The 22,500-nt window shown below is 41.7% G+C and overlaps 2 protein-coding genes across 3 annotated transcripts; one reads left to right on the top strand and one right to left on the bottom strand.

Moving 5' to 3' along the window:
- Positions 1–330: 330 nt before the first annotated feature.
- Positions 331–14,225, top strand: pstpip1a (proline-serine-threonine phosphatase interacting protein 1a). The gene is made up of 15 exons (XM_042111462.1): positions 331–572; positions 2,422–2,522; positions 2,946–3,020; positions 3,557–3,591; positions 3,679–3,785; positions 4,135–4,197; positions 4,628–4,732; positions 5,388–5,433; positions 9,082–9,161; positions 10,424–10,522; positions 11,788–11,884; positions 12,110–12,200; positions 12,386–12,465; positions 12,950–13,056; positions 13,432–14,225. Exons 1-15 carry the CDS (start codon positions 540–542, stop codon positions 13,561–13,563), a joined length of 1,251 nt encoding a protein of 416 aa, XP_041967396.1. The 5' UTR covers positions 331–539; the 3' UTR covers positions 13,564–14,225.
- On the bottom strand, positions 13,375–22,391 carry tspan3a (tetraspanin 3a). Of its 2 annotated transcripts, XM_042111468.1 has the most exons (8): positions 22,175–22,391; positions 19,583–19,774; positions 19,096–19,170; positions 18,835–18,936; positions 18,528–18,680; positions 18,257–18,340; positions 16,668–16,799; positions 13,375–13,405 (listed from the first exon to the last, which is right to left on the bottom strand). In XM_042111468.1, exons 1-7 carry the CDS (start codon positions 22,235–22,237, stop codon positions 16,707–16,709), a joined length of 762 nt encoding a protein of 253 aa, XP_041967402.1. In that variant the 5' UTR covers positions 22,238–22,391; the 3' UTR covers positions 13,375–13,405; positions 16,668–16,706. The 2 variants fall into 2 exon arrangements, with proteins under 2 accessions (XP_041967402.1, XP_041967401.1); XM_042111467.1 differs by lacking the exon at positions 13,375–13,405 and having other exon boundaries at positions 15,478–16,799.
- Positions 22,392–22,500: the final 109 nt, after the last annotated feature.

The raw sequence follows: 22,500 nt of genomic DNA, 5'->3' as shown, positions 1-22,500 counted from the left end.
ATGCTGTAGCAATATGGCCTGGAGTACACTGATATTCAAATGTGACCTGCCTTGACAGAGCTGTGGCTAAATGACAAATGGTACATACATTAAGGGCAAAGCTTAACTATTGAATCTTTGCCAGTTCCAAAGAACCAAAACCTCACAACAATGAGTTTAACCAACTTGTATGACCAACATGTTCATTTAACTTCACAGCTGGTAGCCGATCTTAGTAAATCAATGCCATTTTAGCAGTCTCCACCTATCAAGTATTCAAATGACAACCAAAAGAGAGCACTGTTATCTATGAGACAGACTGACTGTGGTTGATGACATCATACGAAGGCTCTTCCTCATTTAAGCCAAACCTGCACAGTGAAGGGAAGCAGTTCCTGCATGTAGCGTATTCTCAATCTGCCAATTCTGAACTATCTCTGAGTTTTTTGCTGATTTGAGCTGGTACTGCGTCATTGTCAAGCCTCTGGGATATTGATTGAAGCTTCTGTCAGCCAAGACAGTTTCCAAAATAGGAAATTCTTCTTAGGTTCTGGTTTAAGATGACACCATTGCAATTCAAAGATGCTTTCTGGGTGAGTGGGCTCCAATGGCCTCTTACATTGATCTTACTCTGTTTGAAATACACCTGCCGATAAAGAGTTTAGGGGTCTAGAGAAAAGAATATGTTTGTCAACTTCTCTCTGTTCTTCAGCTGATCTCTGAGCCTTCAGTTTTGTCTTTTGTAAAGACTCAGTTCCTTGAATGTTAAGTATTGGGTTCACAAGTATGATTTCATAAGAACAGTTTATTTTCTATATTTAGAAATTATTCTTTGGGTTCTTTGAAATGGCATATTGATACAACCAGAGTGTTAACAGTGGCTTTATTTCTGTTGGCTTTTGCGGACTTCCTGCGAGTGGGGTATCAGCCATGTCCCATTTGGTCCTTGATCTGTGAGCTGGCAAGTGTTGTCAGAGCTTCAATCTACAAAGCAACAGAGAGTTTCTGGGTTAATTTGCATTAACAGGTCCAGCGCCATAATCCTATTCCAACCTTTGCGTGTGAAAATGAACTGGTCAGAAGATCTGAACTTCACTTTGTTTTGTAATTAGACATCCTTTTGCTCAGTGGCTTTAACTGTAAATTGCCTTAGGTAATGAGATAACCAGTCAACCGCTGTAAAACAAGCGGTGGCACTTTTGACTGAGACATAAGAACTGGTAAAGCAAGGTTTACAAAACATCCATTGAAAGATACCCAAAACATTTCATTGTTGTCAAATGAATACCATCCTCTTGTTTAAAATACCTTTAACAAATATAACAAAATGGTTAGACATTAATACTTGTTCTACTTCTGTGTGGTGCTTCCCTGCTAGTCAGTGTTATGTTACAGTACATTATGGTGATCACATGCTCTGACTCTACTAAGCTACACTTCTTAGAACACTAATGACATCTTAGTCCGCACTATTTCAAGTGTCATATTGTCAGTGCACATTGTATCATATCAGGTCCTGTGTATGAGCTTAATGCGTGTAATGTGTAATAACTTAATGCGTAGTTGCAAGTGTGATACATTTGCACATTTTCCCTATAGAGTGTGTGGATGTGAACTGCTGCACCAAATCATGTTGACACATCTCATTTCATCACAGGTGTTGTTATAATTGTGCAATAGGAAGAGTAGCAAACCAAATGTTAAAATATCTTTTGGAGAAATGTATTACTTATATCATTTGCCAATTTTAATAAACTACAATTTAGAATAGTTAATAGTAAAGCAAAGGTACAGTTAAATTGGTCAGTCAAAAATCTAAATTAGTTATTACCTGCAAATAGCCACTCTAGAGTTGAATGTTAGAAATCACACCAAACCCTGCCATCCTCCTATTGGTAGGTTACCTGTAGTAGGCCTATTTAGTTATTTGGAGAATGTAGACAAAACATTCATTGACATGTAATTTTGCATGCAAGGATAACAGAACTCGGCTATTAAATTAAGAGCTTTGCATTTTATTTGCTGATGAACTATAAATAACACAGGCCCATGTTTTTTAAGATATATGCTTCCTTGTGATGGGAGAGTCCCTCTCTAAAGTTTGCAATATGCATCATTGATTGAGATCTTAGGCAGGGATGGATTAATGCACGGGCCTACCAGGCCCAGGCCCAGGGGCCCAAGGGGTCAGGGGGCCCTGAAGCCCAAGCCTTTATCAACAAATCAGGATGTAGGCTATAAATTTGATTGAATTTAGTATTGTCCATCCCCAAAATGCACCAGAATACAGGAAATCAGCCCCTCCCCCCCCCCCCCCCCCCCCCCCACATATGCGACAATTGGGGGGCCCTTAATACATCTGGGCCCAGGGGCCCAAAAGTTCATAATCCGTCCATGATCTTAGGTCCTATGTTTGAAAACAGTGCATTTGTTTGTCACTAGGGAGCAGATTTCTGCAGCAACCTGGGCTATGAAGCGCTCATCCAGAGACTGTGTGATGGCCGCCGGATGTGCAAGGACATGGAGGACCTCCTGAAGATGAGGTTTCACCTCTTCAACTAAACCTAGTGAAATGTGTACAACCTTTATGCCATCTGGGACTGTGCAGTCAGTCTGAATGGATTGGGAACAGGACACTAGGCGCTAAAGATTATAAGAATTACATTCCTCTTTACTCTTTAGCACAGCTGAAGAAACTGATGTTATGATATAGTAAACAGTGGTTAGATCCGTTTGCTTCACTTGATCATGGGTATATTCTACATTCATCTCCATGATGCATATAAATTCATGAAATATATCTACTCATATTTTCACAGATTTGCTCTCTTCCTTAGACAGCGGGAGTGATTAGCAGTTTATTATCATGTTCCCTCTTTTACTTTCAGATTGTTTGTGTTTTTATCTTTTGGGTCTAAAATGTCAATCAGTTCTATGTCTCTTTAAGTATGTCATTTTTTCCATAGGGCAATGGCAGAGGAAAGGTATGGCAAGGAGTTGGTGACCATTGCTCGCAAAGCCGGAGGCCAAAGTGAGATCAGGTTGGCCACTTGATCTGCAGAAGTCAATAAAGTCGCAGTCTTTACTTTCACTTGCATATAACTGAGGAACTGAAATTTGAGTTATAGTGACCTCACTGACATGACTGTTATTATTGTCATATAGCTTCTAGAAACAGCACTGTACTTCTAGAAACATCTCTTCTAATGTCGGACTGATGCATGCACCATATTATCTATACTCTACGTCTATACTGGCCTATGTTGTTAAATTCTCAAACAAAGCTGATTTCATTAATAATAAAACAGGTTTATAGGCCAAGTATACTTGCGTATACAAGGAATTTGGTCTCTGTATTTATCCCATCTGTGAATTAGTGAGACACACAGAGCACACAGGGAACACACCGTGAGGTGAAGCACACAATGAGCACACAGTGAGGTGAAGCACACACTAACCCGGCTAACTAGCTCTAAAACACATTTATTGAAAATATTTGCAGATGTTTTGTAGAAAGCCTATAACATAACATTCGCAACTCATGTGAAAATCTCACTTCTTGTCTTCTCTCCGGCAGTACTTTGAAAGCTTCATTTGATCAACTGAAAGCACGTGAGTGAGAAGAAGCCATTTTTCAAAATGTCCTCCTCAAATTGTAGCTCCTCACATTTTAATAAATGTGCCCCCCCCCCCCTACAGAGATTGAGAATGTTGGGAACCTGCACATACAGCTGTCAGGGGTGCTCAAGGACGAGGTGAAGAGGATGGAGCAGTTTAGGGAGCGGCAAAAAGAGAAGAGGAAAAAGGTTTCTCAGTTCACACACACACACACACACACACACACACACACACACACACACACACACACACACACACACACACACACACACACACTGTGTTGTCTATGAGATTTCGTCATTTGATTGCACCTTTTCGGTCAACTGGTGTTCTTTTTATAAGTGCTTTATAATAAGCCTGACCTGATACTGTAATTTGACACACACATACGCATGCAGACACAGAACACACACAAGTTTGCACACACTCACAGTGTTTTATTCTGATGAATTCTATTCTTATCCTCCTTTCTCAACATGAGAGAGTCTCATCCTGTGTGAGTGCTTTGCATTGCTGATGAATTTTGCCTCGTTACAGTTCGAGGGGATCATGGAGAAGGTACAGAAGACCAAAATTGCTTTATTTAAGAAAACAATGGAGGTGAGTGTATGCTTTTATTATTTATTTTGTGTGTGTGTGTGTGTGCGTGCGCACACACATACATACACACACACACACACACACACACGCACACACTGTGCCACCCAACAAGTGAAGCAGTCAGAGCAGGAAGAGGAAGAGGAAAGTGTGTGTCTAAAGTCGTTGTGCATGTGCAGGCAACCTTGTACGAGCACAAATGTGAAATGTGTGAGGTTGAGAACGTGCAAATGAGTGGGGGCGGGAAGAGGTGGGCTGCATGGATCGGCGCTGCTGAAACAACGCCACGTCACTGTCTCAGGCAGCATTATTTCTGTCAGTCTGACACACTCACTGCCCACACCACCTCATGCAAACACTGACTCTACCTAATATAGTCTGAGCTAATGAAGCTCTTTCATCTCTCGTTTCTGCCTCTTTTTCCACCCTGTAGTCTAAGAAGCTGTACGAGCAGAAGTGTAAAGAGGCAGATGAGGCGGAGCAGGCTGCTGAGAGAGTAAACAGTGCTCCCACTGCCACACCCAAACAGGCTGAGAAGGTAACATACTGGCTGAGCACAACATACAACATCTCTCTCTCTCTCTCTGATAATCTTACATCTCACTGGGCAGGAGATCAACTCAAGGGAAAACTGTGGAAGTCTGCACACATGCATTATTTATATAGCACATTTCATACGCAGGGGTCATTCAATGTGATTTACATAAACAAAAGCATGCAGTAATAGCTAATAAAAGCATAGAAGGGCAACAGTCAAATATTAGTTTTAAAAGTAAAGAATAAAAAAGAAAACATAAAACAGAGTACATATATGCATTAAAAGGGCAATTGTTTAAAAGTGTTTTAAAAAGAATAATTAAAAGACATAAAAAAACACAGAATGATTACTCAGTGATAGTGATTATAGTCAAACACCCAGTGAACAGCAACACTCCGACTGTACAGCTTATTACTTATCCAGCATATCCTTATATGCATGAACAAAAAATCTCTAAATCCTTTTTGTACATAGCCGACAGGAACTTGCTATTGGTGTCAGTTCTAAAAAATATCAGGCCTATTTCCTTTGTAAAGGAGAACTGGGTATTAAAGCAGGCCGTCTTTTGCCAAAGTGACTTTGATTATGATTATATTTATTTGATTATGACAATATGATTGAAATTGTTATTCATAGTATGTTTTTGTTTTACCAGGTACAGAACAAGGCCAAACAATGCAGAGAAGCAGCAGTAGATGCAGGTTAGTGTCTCTGCTGTTTTAACCATAGAAATATTTACACTATTTACAACTATCAAATCACTTCCTGAAAATCCCCCTCCCTACATATTGTGTACATAAGGATTCAGATCTTAGTGTATCTCACTGTTTCTGTTGTATGCACATCCATACACCTCAGCAATACAGGTGAAAAAACAGCATCATCAGTGAATGCTTTTTACAATCTCATTTCCATTCATAAAACAGTAAATATTCCTAATGCTCTGCTCTATCACTCTGGTACAACTGTGCTATTATATTGCTAAGTTTGAAACTCGAACTTGTTGAAGCTGTTTAAAAGGCATTAGTTCCTCCTCCCCCAATAGGGAACACACTATCCTCATGTTATTGAACATTGCAGCCTTTACAGTAAGTGAGATTTCATCATTGTGTCTCAAAATGGACAGTAGGAGCATAAAACCAAATGTAGTAAATCCATCAGTTGGGTTGTTTAGGTCTCAGATCACAGTACTATTGCTCTACCTTCTTGTGGTCACATCTGAGTTCCCTGTCCAGTTTTAAAAGCAAATGCTGTTGTAAAGTAACCGTGGCCAGGGCCTTATGGGTAATCTGTGTCACTGTCAATATGAGAAAGGATGCAAATGCATTAAAACAGTGATGATTTTATAATTTAGCATTAGTGTCTCCAAACCATTGATGCCTGGTAACCACTACATATAAGACCTTTTTTACTGCAGTCGGTTAGGGCCAGCCCACACTTTTGTGCATGTTCCAACCACAGGAACTACCCCCTTTAGGACATCCTTCAGTTTCTTTGCAGAGAGAAAAAAAACCTCAGCAGTAAGGAAAGTCAAATGCGTTATAACTGTCCCCACCTCCCCTAAACCTGAACATTATGGTGGTATAAGGGTGTGTTCACATTATTGTTATTTTTTGCAGCTGCCGGCTTCTGTTTTACATTATAATACTATGGAGTAGACCATGTTTTCAAAAAAGTCCTCAGCTTTTTGAAAAGTGCTGTAGCTGGCGTTTTTTTCTGTAGCTTAGAGTGTCTTTTTAAAGTTGAGAAAAGTTCAACTTCTCAGGAAAAAACACCCTGTCACATATTGTTTGACAGCTGACCAATTATAACCTGAGTAATGAGAAATCAGTAGAGCTAGTTTGCATCCATACATGGAATATGTCACATTTATCTTCACTACCGATATTGGGTGAAACTTGCCTATTGAATCTTTATCAAGAATTCAATAGGCAATTGGAATTGGCCCAGAAAATTGCAATCAGTGCATCTCTACCAACAATATGTTTCTGAACTTGTTCTCACGCACCAACATGCACTGGTATATCAGAGGTTTCCAACTGGTGTTTCTGTAGTCCCCTGATGGTTCATGAAGGTATTGCCTTCAATATATGTTTTCACTGTGGGATCTATTACACAAGTACAAAAATGGTCTTCAGGTTGCCTTTGTCAGGATGGTCGCTGGGTCACAATCAGTTGAAAACCGTTGGAATACCTGATATATTCAGCTCTATCATGCAGTGAGAATACAATTTTTTTTTAATTTTTGAAAATAAATGAAATCTTTGCTTCACGGCTTCATGAATGCTGTTCACAGGTCTTCCAGCAACAGAAGGGAGACTGTGTCAACATCATCATCAGTGAATGCTTTTTACAATCTCATTTCCATTCATAAAACAGTAAATATTCCTAATGCTCTGCTCTATCGCTCTGGTACAACTGTGCTATTATATTGCTAAGTTTGAAACCCGAACTTGTTGAAGCTGTTTAAAAGGCATTAGTTCCTCCTCCCCCAATAGGGAACACACTATCCTCATGTTATTGAACATTGCAGCCTTTACAGTAAGTGAGATTTCATCATTGTGTCTCAAAATGGACAGTAGGAGCATAAAACCAAATGTAGTAAATCCATCAGTTGGGTTGTTTAGGTCTCAGATCACAGTATACTATTGCTCTACCTTCTTGTGGTCACATCTAAGTTCCCTGTCCAGTTTTAAAAGCAAATGCTGTTGTAAAGTAACCGTGGCCAGGGCCTTATGGGTAATCTGTGTCACTGTCAATATGAGAAAGGATGCAAATGCATTAAAACAGTGATGATTTTATAATTTAGCATTAGTGTCTCCAAACCATTGATGCCTGGTAACCACTACATATAAGACCTTTTTTACTGCAGTCGGTTAGGGCCAGCCCACACTTTAGTGCATGTTCCAACCACAGGAACTACCCCCTTTAGGACATCCTTCAGTTTCTTTGCAGAGAGAAAAAAAACCTCAGCAGTAAGGAAAGTCAAATGCGTTATAACTGTCCCCACCTCCCCTAAACCTGAACATTATGGTGGTATAAGGGTGTGTTCACATTATTGTTATTTTTTGCAGCTGCCGGCTTCTGTTTTACATTATAATACTATGGAGTAGACCATGTTTTCAAAAAAGTCCTCAGCTTTTTGAAAAGTGCTGTAGCTGGCGTTTTTTTCTGTAGCTTACAGTGTCTTTTTAAAGTTGAGAAAAGTTCAACTTCTCAGGAAAAAACACCCTATGTCACATATTGTTTGACAGCTGACCAATTATAAGCTGAGTAATGAGAAATCAGTAGAGCTAGTTTGCATACATGGAATATGTCACATTTATCTTCACTACCGATATTGGGTGAAACTTGCCTATTGAATCTTTATCAAGAATTCAATAGGCAATTAGAATTGGCCCAGAAAATTGCAATCAGTGCATCTCTACCAACAATATGTTTCTGAACTTGTTCTCACGCACCAACATGCACTGGTATATCAGAGGTTTCCAACTGGTGTTTCTGTAGTCCCCTGATGGTTCATGAAGGTATTGCCTTCAATATATGTTTTCACTGTGGGATCTATTACACAAGTACAAAAATGGTCTTCAGGTTGCCTTTGTCAGGATGGTGGTCGCTGGTCTTCCAGCAACAGAAGGGAGACTGTGTCAACATCATCATCAGTGAATGCTTTTTACAATCTCATTTCCATTCATAAAACAGTAAATATTCCTAATGCTCTGCTCTATCACTCTGGTACAAGTGTGCTATTATATTGCTAAGTTTGAAACCTGTTGAAGCTGTTTAAAAGGCATTAGTTCCTCCTCCCCCAATAGGGAACACACTATCCTCATGTTATTGAACATTGCAGCCTTTACCATAAGTGAGATTTCATCATTGTGTCTCAAAATGGACAGTAGGAGCATAAAACCAAATGTAGTAAATCCATCAGTTGGGTTGTTTAGGTCTCAGATCACAGTACTATTGCTCTACCTTCTTGTGGTCACATCTGCCTAAACTGTGGTAAAGGTGCTGTAGCTGGCGTTTCTCTCTGTAGCTCATGGTGTCTTTTTAAAGTTGAGAAAAAAATGTTGATGTTGACAAAAAGTGCCCTACGTCACACATTGTTTCCACAGCTGACAAATTTCAAGTTGAGTAATGAGAAGTTGGTAGAGCTGGTTTCCATGGAATATGTCACATTTATCTTCATAGTTGATATTGGGTGAAACTTGCCTACTGAATCTTTATCTAGAATGTAATGCAGACCATTCACATATCATGCACAACGACAAATATTCAATTTAATCAATTCCTCCTGTGTGAGGTACAGACAGATTCTTATCACTGCATTTGTTGTCTTTTGCCATTAGAGAAGCAGTACATGTCCAATATCGAGCAGCTTGACAAGATTCGCCAGGAATGGGAGTCAACCCACGAGAGCACATGTGAGGTGAGAGACGTGACCTGGACGCCTTAGAGGAAAATTCTGGTATATTTCAGCCTGTTGTGTAGGTCCAAACATTTAGTAGAGACAAAAACCATGAGAATCGGGGCAGTATAGGCTCAGCAGCAATTCAGTGTAATTATGTGGGGCATGTCATCATATCAAAGTAAACTGCTTTCTTCACAACTGCTCAACATGTCATTACAAGTGTTTGTGTGGTCACCTTTGCCATGACCTTTGTCATACTCCTTTCTGGCATCCAATTCACTACTTGTCGATTGTTGCATAGGACCTGTGTTCTGATTACTGGACACTGAATTGACTAGTAGGGCCTTATTGTCTTTGTAAGATCAAACACTGTCAGAAAAAGACGCAGGTAAAGTGTTAACCTGACAAACAGTTATTTAATAGTTATCTAGTATATAACTATATACTTATAGTTACGTTTCTTTACACCTTTACTATATGTAAATATGGACTTGGTTATTTTCTCCCTCTCAATACCAGGCATCTAGTGAAAATAAGCATTTTACTTCAATGCTTCCCTCATGCGAGATAAGCCTCCATTGCATAGCCTCTTGAGCTAGATAGGTTTAGGTTTGACAAATGTCATTTGTTTATTTCCGAAGAGAACATTTCGATTCAGAGACGATCTATCGATAGGGCCCAGGTTGAAATATGTTGGATCAACCTAGCCTACATTAAGCATGGTGTCTTAATTTGGTTAGAGGCTCTAGTCTAGAACCAACCCCCACCAGATACTTCCTCTTTCTGTCCACTCTTCAGCCACAGAATAACCACAGCATCAGTGGGCATATACTGTATGTGATCTGTTTGTATCCATCTATTCTGAGTCACTTGGTTTTCAAGTGGGGAAACGAAAAGTATATCATATGTTTCTGAACTTGTTCTCACGCACCAACATGCGCTGGTATATCAGAGGTTTCCAACTGCTGTTTCTGTAGCACCCTGATGGTTCATGAAGGCATTGCCTTCAATTATATTTTCATTGTGGGAATTATTACCAAGTACAAAAATGGTCTTCTGGTTGCCTCTGTCAGGATGGTGGTCGCTGGGTCACAATCAGTTGAAAACCATTGGCATACCTGATATATTCAGCTCTATCATGCAGTTCAACTCTATACAGTTTTTTTTGGAAACTTCTTTAAAGACAAACATCAAGTTTCAGCTTACTTCATCTTTGCAGAAACTAAATAAATGAAGTTCACGGCAATCTTTGCTTCACGGCTTCATGAATCTGTTTACAGGTCTTTCAGCAAGAGGAAGGAGAACGCGTCAACATTATGAGAAATGCAATGTGGGTTCATTGCAACCACTTCTCACTGCAGTCTGTAAAGGATGACGAGGCAAGTGAACACTCTCTTATTGCAAGTGAACACTGCATATTGCATGACAAAATAAATGTGGCCTGATGAGGATAGAAATAAATGAAGACTGGAGATCGCACTCAAAAGGTAGACTTCAAAAAAACGAGAACATCATCAAATAGTGATTTATTGACCTCACTAGACTCCAGACATATAAAGAAGAAATATGATGCAATGTTTTTTCTATTTTGTATGATTTTTTAATTGTTAGCTCAAGATGGTGGTTGATTGATTGATTGTTTGTGAACTGGAATTGTGATTGGTCCATTTGAATTTGCCACTTGCCTGGTAAATTATGTCATTTCCTATATAGTCTGTGAACTCTGTTGATGTAACTTGCACCAGAGACTTTCTGAGGAGACATACTGTAGCACTGAAAAAATCCTCCATAGAAATGCATGGAGTTAGTTTGTAACGCCAATATGGCAGTTGTCTATACATATCCCGCCCCTTCCCTTTCCCTTAAAATTTGACATGTGAATACATTGTGCCAATCATGTGGTGTGTTGTGAATACATTGTGCCAATCATGTGTTGTGATCTCACGGCTGGAGCAAAGTTGGTGTCGTGAAGCCGTGCGCATGCGCATTTCTGCCCGAATAGATGCCCGATAAGTTCCCCAAAAACGTTGTAATATGGCCGTCGAGTGGAGGGACTTGCTTAAAAGGACTTTGCTTGCACTGAGGATGCGGTCACCCGAAACGTTTGCAATTGCACTTTATTTTTTTGTATGGAGTCTGGTGAGGTCAATAAATCACTATTTGATGATATTCTCGTTTTTTTGAAGTCTACCTTTTGAGTGTGATCTCTAGTCTTGTTTTTCTACAATCTTCATTTGGAGCCTATACAACCAACACTGACAATTCGCCTTATTCACCCGGCGGCTCACGAGGCTACAGTGTACACTTGCCATCACACTTCAGTCCAGCAGATGGTCTCTGTTTGCAAACTGCCAAAAAAACTCACCGAAGAAGAAGGCGGCATATATATGACTCTGGCAGGTCAGCGAACACTTCTTTTTCTGTGAGCTTTTATTTTTGGTAGTTTGCAAACGGAATGCATTACCACCATTTGCCGGACTAAAGTGTGATGGCAAGTGTACCCTGTAGCCTCGTTCTAGCCGCCAGGTGGATAAAGCGAATAACCACTGTGTAAGGCACAGATTTCTTCTTTTTTTTTTTTGGATATTTGATTGATGTGGGCAGTAGCCATACTTTGACTAAATAAAACTGTGCTGTTTGTTAGTGTTATGAGGAAGTGCGCCTGAGCTTGGAGGAGTGTGACATCACAGTTGACAACAACAGTTTCATTGAGCTGAAGAGCACAGGCACCACCCCACCAGGTGAGAGTCCACCCCAAACTGCAGCAACAACAGCAGGAGAACATCTCTGTGAAGCCACACATACTTCACTGTGTGCCTGTGTATATTTTGTAGGCTCGTCCTGTCGCTGTCAGTCATGGCGTCAGCTGAATTACATTCAACTGAAGCTATAGTTGGCCTCCTGCTTCGGCTTGATTCTGACTGTGTTTGTGTTTACTGTCTGAATTCCAAACCCTGTCTCCCTAGTGCCCATTGTGTTTGAGAACTACTACGACAGAGAGCCGTGCACAGACAGCAATGGCATTGGAGGGCGCTTTGGTGGAGGGGTCATGAAAAGGTGAGAAATAAAGAAGCAATAGAAGATGCATTGAGCCTCCAAATGTAGGTTTAAGACCTCATTTTAGGTTTTTTCCTATTTAGACCAAAGAGTCCACCAACTTTTAAAATGTAAACCCAATGTGAACTTGATTTGCAATTTCAACCCAACGTGAACTTGATTTAAATTTGTTTTCCTCCATGTAGGTTTTCAAATCTTTTGCAAGGAAACTCTAGTGCCAGCAGGAACAATGTCAATGATGGTGTGTCAACAGCTATACCCTCTGGTGAGAATTGCCCCTGTTGAAAGAAATTTTAATTTAATGTTTATTTTTGCCATGTTTTTATATTTATTGGTATAATGCTCTGTGCATTTTCTTTAAAATACAAATAACAATATAGCACAAAGTAGTAATCTGATTATCAGTGTCTCTCCTCCACTTATGTTTTATTTAACTTTTATTTATTTTTGAAGCATGTTTTTATTAGCAACTTGCACTGGTTTAAAGGATTTGCCTGCCCCTTTAAATTCCTGCAGAACAGAATGTAGCATTCATTTAGGTCATTCATTTACCACTAGGTGGCAGCCAAGCCCAACTGTTAGAAATAAGAGCATGGTGTCAGAAATACGTTTTGCCCTTGTATGATTATGACCTGTGACCCCCATCAGCCTGAAATGGTTGAAAGGTTGACATTTAGCCAAATATTCAGACTTTACGTCAATATTACCTCTGCCCTTAATATATCTCCCTGCCATGCTTTAACCGTCAGCTGATTCAGATGGAGTGTATGCTTCCATCCCTGGGTTTGTGCCCGGAGGAGCACCAAGAGCTGCAGCAGTAGAGGAGTACCAGGCGCTCTATGAATATGTTGCTCAGGTAAGCCAGAGGACTTCCTGTAAACACGCTTGGCAACAGGGCTCTGCATTCAGGGGATTCAGGGGATGTGAAACATGAGAATGAAGCTGTGTGTGTGTGTGTGTGTGTGAGTGAGAGATCGAGAAAGGTCAGAGAGGGAGGAGCCTTACACAAGCTACAGTACATGTAAAAAGAACACAACTGAACTGTAGGACTATGTAAATAACTAGCTACTACTGTGTGTAAACGGAGTTATCTCCCGCCCTGTTGGTCATTACCCGAAAATAGCAGTGGACAGATATAATCAGTCACAGGAAACTGGATCTAATTGCCCATATCTGTGTATCTGTGTGTGTGTGTGTGTGTGTGTGGATGTTTTTGCTTACTTTTCCCCAGAGCTCAGATGAGCTGTCCATCTCCGTGGGGGAGATAGTGGTGGTGGTAGACCAGGGTCAAGATGGCTGGTGGACGGTGGAAAGTAAAGGCCAGTCAGGTCTGGTCCCGGGATCTTACCTCGACAAAGTCTGAGAGGGAGCACACACACACACACACATACACACATGCACACACACACACACACTGAGAGGACCCTGTTACAGGTTGACAGCTGTGTGGGCTTATCCAGTGCCGATCTGACTCAGAGGTGTGAGGCACCGGCTTAACAGCAGTTTTATTCAGGGTAACGTATTTATATGGTATGTGAAAAGGGGAGCTCATTTCAAGCAGGCACTACAGGCTAGCATAACACAATTGTAGCGCAGTAGATCTAGTTGTAACTGAACTGTTCATTTCCAATATTTCTTTTGTGTGATGTATGTTAAAGATGAGATATTACTATTCAGTGGCAAGGGATGTTCCATAGGTGGGGGTAATTTAAATTAAGATGTTCCTTGCTTAAGGCTAGTGAACTTCAACTACAGCCATTAACATTTCTACTGTGCGTCACTGTGTTTTGTTGTTGTTAGTTTGTGGTATTGTCAATATATCAAGAGGAAATTTGATTTTCTTTAGCACAAACTATGTGAATGTATTTGATGCAATAATACTCTTTCAATTCAGACTCACTTCTGAGTCTGTAGAGAGTATTTGCAAAATGTAATTTATAATCAAACTGGCATTTCTTCTGGCTTCATCTGTTAACCTGTAAAAATGTTTTAATATGATTAAACTGCACTGTTTCTTTATGGCCAGATGACGAAGGTTATATTTACATATCACACTAACACGGTTGACACAAATATCGGGTGACACAACAGTCACTATACTTACACTATACTTACACTATAGTTACTGCTAAAATACTGTGACCACAACTGCCTTCATGCAGCTCTTGAAAAACATTCTACAAACGAGACTGAGTGGGTCACTATTAATATTACCGAGACCTGTCTTTAGCAGGTGTGCGTGCACACACACACACACACACACACACACACACACACGAGATGACCGTGTGGATAGTTGCAGCAGTCATGTGTGCATTACAGAAGAATTTATCTTCGAGTCTGTGCTACTGAGGACAGCTGACTTGGAAACCTGACTTGAAATGCTACTGATTGATGTGGGCAGTAGCCATACTTGAAATGCTACTGAGGACAGCTGACTTGAAATGACCAGTGTTCAACACACACACACACACACTTTGCATGCACTTTCTGCATCAGGTGACCGTGTAGTCTGATCCACCTGTGTGAGGTATCAATTTTCCCCATCGCTCAGGAGACCGGTCATCCTAGATGCCTGCCTTGTCCGCAGAGACACACAAATACAAGTTCTAACTCCTCAGTGCTAAGAGCATCAGGTCTGTAGTGGAGGCAGCTAGGGACCAGCTTGCCAGGACAATTATGATTGACAGAAAAAAAGTGACAAAGTCAGACAAATAGAACTGCAGGGTCCAAACCGGCCAGATGCATCATATCGATAAACAGGTCAGGTCAGCAATACATGAGGCGTCAGATGGCTGACGGGTGCATATGTGCGGGAGGTTCCCTCCCCTAAATTACTCCTCCAGTGGCATGAAAGAAACAGCACCATCACACACAGATTCCCCCCAGGCTACCTTCACATGGAGCAGCCTGGGAAAGCACTGAACTTTAACCCTTGTCCATACTGCCACACTGAGTGAGCGAGTGTTTTAGGTCTTAAGACACGAACAAAGCCCCCTGCTACAATAAAGTATTCAGTCAGTGCCCTTTGTTTGACATGGGGGGAGGGGGGAGGGGGGGGTTGGAAGTGTGGGGTGAGACTTCCCTTAACAAGCAGGACAACCCAAGATCCAGGATAAAAAGAGATCCCGGGGAGGGGGGAAAACAGACAGCCATTCTAAAAATACCAGCACATGAACAGCTGATGTCGATGCTTAGGTCTCTTCAGCGTCCCTGAACACCCCCACCCACCTGCCTCTCAAATTTTGAAACAAAAAAGACAAGAGGTCATCTGGAATTGGAATTTACAAGTTTTATTTCAGTAAGTTTTTTTTCCCCTTAATCTATTTACATTCATCTAGAGTTTTTGTTCTACAGAGCTACATTTCTTTTTCTCGAAAAACAAAAACAAAAAATCAACTTTAAAATCTACATCTTAGCAATATACTCAACTTCACACAAGAAGCAAAAGAGGACAAAAAAAAGAACAGTAATAAAATGTAACATTTTCAGTACATAATACGTAGTGCATGTACAACATTACCATAGATGCCTGTTTGAATCAAAAAAGAAGCTATTTCCCTAAATTGCTTCCAATTATTGTTGTTCGATTTAGTGTTAGTTTGTTTTTTAAAGACAGATCTGAACAAGATTATGAATACAGTATGAGCATATCTGAAATGTCTTTCGTGGACCCAAAGCACTCCTACAGCAGCTCCTAAAGAGAACAATGCTGGTGATGCAGACGTGCTGGGTAAACAAGACTGGAGAACAAGCATGTTTATCTCTGTAGTGACAAGCGCACACACGCTCGCTAGGATTGTGAGTGGATTTGTGAGAGGAAAACAACTAAACGAAAACGACCAGGAAAAAGGAAGAGAATGAGCGAGCAAGACGAGAGGAAATCCCTGTCTCGGCTATTTACATGAAGTCATTTCTTTTTTTTAAATATTTATAAAATATTCCAAAAGCCGTACACATAGTGCAAACTGACGCATGAGGAAAGCAGAAATTCCACATTTTAATTCCCCTCCAGCACTGCCTTCCCTCACATGAGCAGACTGATGCTCTCTCATCAACACCCGCCCCCACAACCCCCCACCCCCCAACATAAACAGAATCTAATTTAAAGTATTAAGTGTCAATGCCTCATCTTAAAGACGGAAAAATGGAAGAGGTGGGGGAGGTTTGACTGCCATTTTAGAATTTGGCTTGTAGCATTAGCTTGAGAGAGATAGAGAGAAAAATAAAAGTAGTGAATATAAAAACATCATCTTACATACAGCATGTAAATAAATAGTATTGTCACTAGGGCACCCGTCACCAGTGTATAGAGTGAGCATCTTTGTGAAAGGTGGGTTCACTGACTGCCAACAGCAGGAGAAAGCGAAACGGAGGGCTAGGAGCCTGTGCGCTGATCCTGACAGGCACAATCTTAAACCTTAGGGGTGCGAGTGTGGATGTGTGCCTGTGAATATCTCTCAGTGTCTGTGTGTGTGTCTGTGTGTGTGTCTGTGTCGGTCAGCTCTATGCATATGTTCCTCCAGTGACAAGGAGCTCGTAAGCAGGGTCTCGCCTCCTGCGGCACAGCACAACGCAGGCACACAGCATCCCCAGCATCTAGAGAGAGAGAGAAAAACAGTGGACAGGACATGATAGAGAGAAGGCAGAAGAGAGAGAGAGAGTCTGTTATAAAACTGCATGGGGGACTTAGATAAAAGAAGGCAGAGAAAGAGAGTGTAAGCTATTTTTGTAACATATAGCTCAGAATCAGGAATTGTAGTCTCACATGTAATTAAGGCAAATTAATATCTGGCATAGAAAAAGCACAGTGATGCAACACACACACGCACACACACACACACACACCTGTGATCTTTGGGACTGGGGGGCACCAATAAAGACTGTGCACAGGCCCACAATCAACAAGAAAAAGGGAAACCTCCTCGGCAAAGAGCCTCTGTAATTGCTGCAGGTCAACCAGCTTCAATAACGGGGGGGTGACTTGCAAACCTAACAAGAACTAAACTGAGACATTCTGTTGAGATCCAGTGGAAGTGGGAGGTTATAGTTTGCAGCGCTGCTTAAGAAGTGGGTGCTTAATACCGAGCTGTGTGTGCATGTGTGTGTGTGTGTGAGCACTCTCCTGTGCGCCGCCCGAATTAAATCCTCTCCTTGTGTGTGGGCAGCAGTGTCTGCCTGCTCAGCCATTCTAAGCCTAGCAAACCCTCCATTTCAAGCCTAGCAAACCCTTCATTTCAGCTCCAAAAAGCAGCAGTCTCTCTCGTGCTGCGCCCAGACTCTGCTCCGAGCTCTGCTCTGTGACAACGATAACAAGAACAAGAACAAGGACCACAACAGTCTCTTTATCATGCTCACGGTTTCCTTCCTTTCTCTACAGTAAACAACAAACACATGGAATCCTGATGACATAACCCTCGCTATCCAAGGAGCCATCTTTGGGAAAGACTGACTGAAAGAGCTGGCCAATTTTTTAATGAGTGGCATTAAAAAATGTGTTGCACAGCATCTTCAGGTGGATATGTGTACGAGGAGTGCACCCAACCCACAACCTTGCACATTCCCACTGAATTCACAACCAATGGAGCCGCAGACGTGGACATCTGGGTGGACACGGGAGGCCTCAACAGCGGCCCGAGATGCTCCGAGAGTCGGGGCAGGGCTTTTTTTATCTCCTCCCTGCTGGGGCAGGAAGTGGCGGCTGCTGCTCCCGACTGCTCTCGTCTGACTGACTGAAGACACGGGGCCCTGACACAATGGGGTCAGTGTGGAGAGAGAGTGTCCCTCCCCTTTCCCTCTCCCTCTCCCTCTCCTCCCTCTCCCTCTCCCCCCTCGGCTGCTGCTGCTACTGACTGAACCACTCATCGGAGAGAGGACAGGAAAGCCCGAAACACATCAGGAAAAAATAACAATCAAGTCCACACGCACACACGCACAATAACAAGCAGCAGCAATTTGCATTCAAACTAGTCTGTCCTGTTTTGGCCTAGAAAAGGGAAAGAAAACATGTTGGGGAAGGTTTTTTTTTTATCTTATGTGGAGGCAGGTTTATTTACCTGGATGGCAGCAAATGTCAGCGCAGCCCAGATGACATACATCATGATCTCTTTTAGTTTCTTCACAACGAGCGCTTCACAACCCTACAGAAAAGAGAAGAGGGGATGGAGGATTAGCCTAGGGAAACGAGAGAAACAAATGAAAGTGAAAGACTCCTCACGTGATGGGTTACGTGAAGGTTTTTTTCCCCCATCAGACTGCAGGTGTGCAAGCGTTTGTGTGTGTGTGTGTGTAGCGTGTGTGACTCAACATGAGTGGCTCACTGCTCACCTCAGCGTACAAGTCTCCTGGGCGCAGCATGGAGCCGGTGCAGTTGTTCACGTTGGGCTTGCAGCAGCTGAGTGGTACGCTGTTGTTGCGCGATTCGTTGAACCAGCGCGTGTACTTCCAGTCCGAGTAGTCGTGGATTCCGCAGCAGTGAAGCTGAAGGCATATTCCAGAGACATACATTTGTTGACAAATAGCTACATCCCAGACACCAGTGCCTACTCACAATCAGAGAATGGCAGGCCTTGTTCCTTAGGGTAGTCAAGCACCTGAGAATGAGCGAAACCCATTACATAAAAGCCACACGCACCTGTCTTTGAACATAGTCGATAGCACGGCTTGGAGCATCAGTGTTGGTTCCATTGTATTCATTATAGACCGTCCTGATGGACTTATTCACCTCATCCTCCACCTGCAGATAAAACAATGGGACCATTTGAGCTCCACCTCGGTTGAAGCCATGTGGCCTTGGCAAACTCATGCAGCAGTTTGTCAATGCCATCTCAAACCAATTAAAAGAGTAGAGACTCCACCTTTGACCAACACAGACTCTGTTCAGGTTGGGCCTTACCTTTGCTCTATAGATGTAGCCCAGCACCACCACCACCACCTCAGTCACAAACACCAGCAGCAGGATGATCACAAACTGGAAAGGTGGACAGAGACATTGTCAGTGGTGACAAAAAACAGATCAATACAGGAGGACCAAGGTGAGCTTCACATACAGATGTAAACACAATACACAATGTACAGTCCACTGTTGTATCATCAACGGCAACATGCACATCAAGCACGTGGCATGGAACTGGTAACACTGCTTTGCCTACCACAGACCTCTTGCAGTTGTTCTGGACCAATCAAATGACTTAAATGACCAATTACAAATTACAAGACGTATCGAATAGATAATACAACAATCTAACATCACTTGTAATAAAGGAGGACCATCAAAGGCCTTTCATCTATGATGGGAGTCCTGTGCACCAGAACAAAGTGGGCTGAGGCAACTTTAATGCCTCGTATCTATAAAGTTATGAGGTGACGTATGCCCAACTGACCGTGGCCAAACCACAGCGGCTCTCACGGATGGTGGCACAACAGCCAATCAGACCGATGATGAAAAGGAGTGCCCCGACAGCGATGATGACCACGGCTGGAATGAGTGTGTAAACATCCTCAAAGAAGTGGTCGTAGTCGTCGTAGGTGATGAACACATAGGCCCCCACATAGCATAAGATGCCAGCCGCCGCCTACAGGGAAAAACAGAACAACTTTGATAACAGAACTTTGAGGCAGAACACAAATTAGAGATAGAAAATATAGTTCAATCAATTATACGTTGGTCCAATTCTTATCAACCTGTGAAATGTCTGAATCAATCTCTTAGGCCAATATGCATTTTTCCCTAAGTTCATTTTCATAATGGTTTACAGAGCCAGCCTCTGACATGGTCGTATTAGAGGCTATTTCTTCAAGATACCAATTTTCACTGGTTGTTTCCATTGACTGTATTTGTAAATGTGTCTTCCTTGTAGAACTTTTTTAAACATTCCTTAAATATAGCGCAGCATACTTTTTGAGATCTCATTCCTATCGACAGGGGCGTAGCACAAGGAAAAAAAAAAAATAGACTTTTCAAAGGCCCTTTCTCCCCTTGGGCCCCTATAATCAGTAGTGTTTTTACACCTACGCCCCTGTCTATGGATTTAAATACAGTGCATGCAAATGAATGCACTATTGTTATTCATATTGCCCCATATTGAAATGACCTGCAGTCTAATTAGGGTATCTGCGCCAATACCCAGCCCTACAGAAAAGTGCCTGATCAAACAAAAGAAATTGAATGAACTTTGAACATGAACTACATTGGAATGGGACTACTAAAACATAATGTTTGACATCCCAATGCAGAAGCAAATTATGAGGAAACCTGATGTTGCTAAAAGTCCAGGACAGATCTGGAACTCTCCCAGTGTGTTCCCACAATCATTTTCATCTCCATTTGTTTTTTATTAGTATTGTTATATTGTTTATAATAAACTTCCGTAGTGCTCGCTTTAAATAGGTCAAAGCAACAAAATGTCAAATGTGAGTAGCTACTGAGATCCGCCAACTGTGGCAAACCACTATTTCCAACAATGTGGAATAATACTGTACATTTTCTGTTTTTATCGCGCAACATACACGGGAAGAGAAGACGTGTTTTTGGGGCATCGTCTAAAAACGAGGCGAAACATTGCCAGCCTGGTAGGCTACGTACTACGAGTGTTTACATACCCAGTCAGTACAAGTCTGGGTACAAGATCGAGGAGCCAGGACCTAATAGCAAAATGAAGCGTGACGTGCAACATTGGGCGTCAGGAGTAACCTAACACATGGGAACGAACTGTGCATGATTTTCTGAACTGGGGATTTTGCAGTTACTTTTACCCCCATAACTTTTGACAACTGAAAATAAAATGTGAAACAATGAACAGAAAGCCTCTTCAATGTCTCCCAACATTGGACAGCCTACTGCTCACTTTGTAAGAGGCTTGACAGACTGAAAGAGCATTTGGCAGTGGCCTACGTATTAAGGATACTGCAAAAGAAAAGGAATATACATTGGTCATCGAAGGTGGCAGGCGTGAAACATCACATGCTGAACATCATCCCAAGGATTACTAGCGAATTCGGCCCATTGAAGAGTTTGAATCTCAAATCCAGCCGTAATCTCACTTTGTATCGGCTAGGCTATTGGATTGCAGAACATCGTAGCACCAGTCGTACGTACCGACATTGATGAAATTACATATCCATTTTATTTAATTAAATTCCAGTTAGGCCTATACCACATAAGTAACAATGTGGCACTGACCACTGATGCACGTCAATCACTACCAAGTTGAGTGGAGTGCTGCTGCGGGTGGCACCTCACCTATGCGGTAACGTTAACATCAACGTTGGTCTTCTACGGAGCACTTGATACCCCATAGTGATATACCCATTCAAAGACGTTGATATGCTAATCAGGGTATTTCTGACTTCTAAACAACTCATCGGTGACTGAAACTACATTAAGAATGTTCACTTGCCGTTTCTTAGATAGCTGCTTTGATAGCTAGCTGCTAGCTACTAGGGCCCAATGCCATGGCTCTGCCACGGACGAGACGCAGCTTGTCTGCTGCAGAAAGCAGGACTGCTAGCACTTGATAACATTACCATCCAAGCAAAGCAAGCAACAAACTGCAGTTTTTTTTTTAATCCGATCCGCATTCGAACACATATTGATAAACCATTTGCCCTCACAAAAAACAATTCACAGTTCACTGCATGTAAAATAGAAAAAGGTTAACCAGCCACGCTTGCTTTTCTGGCAAGTTCGCATAATACTGTGCTTTGTTAACATGTCGACACGCTAGCTATCGCTAGTTGAGCAAGGTTAAGTTCTCATATGTACTGTCATACTAAAGGTTTAACTATAGGAAAAATGAAAGCATTATAGTATTTGTTTAAATCTTATAAGTATTCTTTATCATCTTGAACTATAAAATTACAAAATGAAATAGCGCTGCTGGCTGGCAAGATAAGCAGGCTACTTGCTGCGTAGAACGTTAGCTTAGCGTTTGACGCATCGTTATTAATAAATGTAAAAATTCCATCAAACTTACCCAAAAAATAAGATTGAGAAAGACCAGCACGGTCTTAGAAGACGTAATACCACATTGACCCATTGCTATGTATGATATCCAAAGATGTAGCAGAAAAGATGTTCGTTGCTGCTAGGATTGTAAAATGGCTGGCTGCTGGCTATTGTAACCCATGCCCCGACAGCCTCTACTCCACTTGGTCTCTGATCCAAACGCCCACTGCTACCGGCTGAACCAGGACATGTGATGCGATGACTTCACAAGTCACTGTTGACATTCCTTGTCCCACAGATCCAGTGATGCACTCTTTTTGTTATTGCAAGGTAGGCCTATATGTATCTGAGGGG

The sequence above is a fragment of the Alosa sapidissima genome, chromosome 11, assembly GCF_018492685.1.
Source record: "Alosa sapidissima isolate fAloSap1 chromosome 11, fAloSap1.pri, whole genome shotgun sequence".
Lineage (NCBI taxonomy): Eukaryota > Metazoa > Chordata > Actinopteri > Clupeiformes > Clupeidae > Alosa > Alosa sapidissima.
The sequence above is the reverse complement of the archived record's forward strand: the minus strand, read 5'-3'. Positions and strand labels throughout refer to the sequence as shown.

What these genes read in the sequence shown, in the direction of transcription:
- pstpip1a (XM_042111462.1), top strand. Translation starts at nt 540, where the DNA reads ATGACACCATTGCAATTCAAAGATGCTTTCTGG. An exon ending in GAGGACCTCCTGAAGATGAG is followed by an intron (nt 2,523 to 2,945) that starts GTTTCACCTCTT and finishes TTTTTTCCATAG; the next exon opens with GGCAATGGCAGAGGAAAGGT. An exon ending in AGAAGCAGCAGTAGATGCAG is followed by an intron (nt 5,434 to 9,081) that starts GTTAGTGTCTCT and finishes TTTTGCCATTAG; the next exon opens with AGAAGCAGTACATGTCCAAT.
- tspan3a (XM_042111468.1), bottom strand. Translation starts at nt 22,237, where the DNA reads ATGGGTCAATGTGGTATTACGTCTTCTAAGACCGTGCTGGTCTTTCTC. An exon ending in CAGGAGACTTGTACGCTGAG is followed by an intron (nt 18,341 to 18,527) that starts GTGAGCAGTGAG and finishes TCTTTTCTGTAG; the next exon opens with GGTTGTGAAGCGCTCGTTGT. An exon ending in TGACATTTGCTGCCATCCAG is followed by an intron (nt 16,800 to 18,256) that starts GTAAATAAACCT and finishes CTCTCTCTCTAG; the next exon opens with ATGCTGGGGATGCTGTGTGC.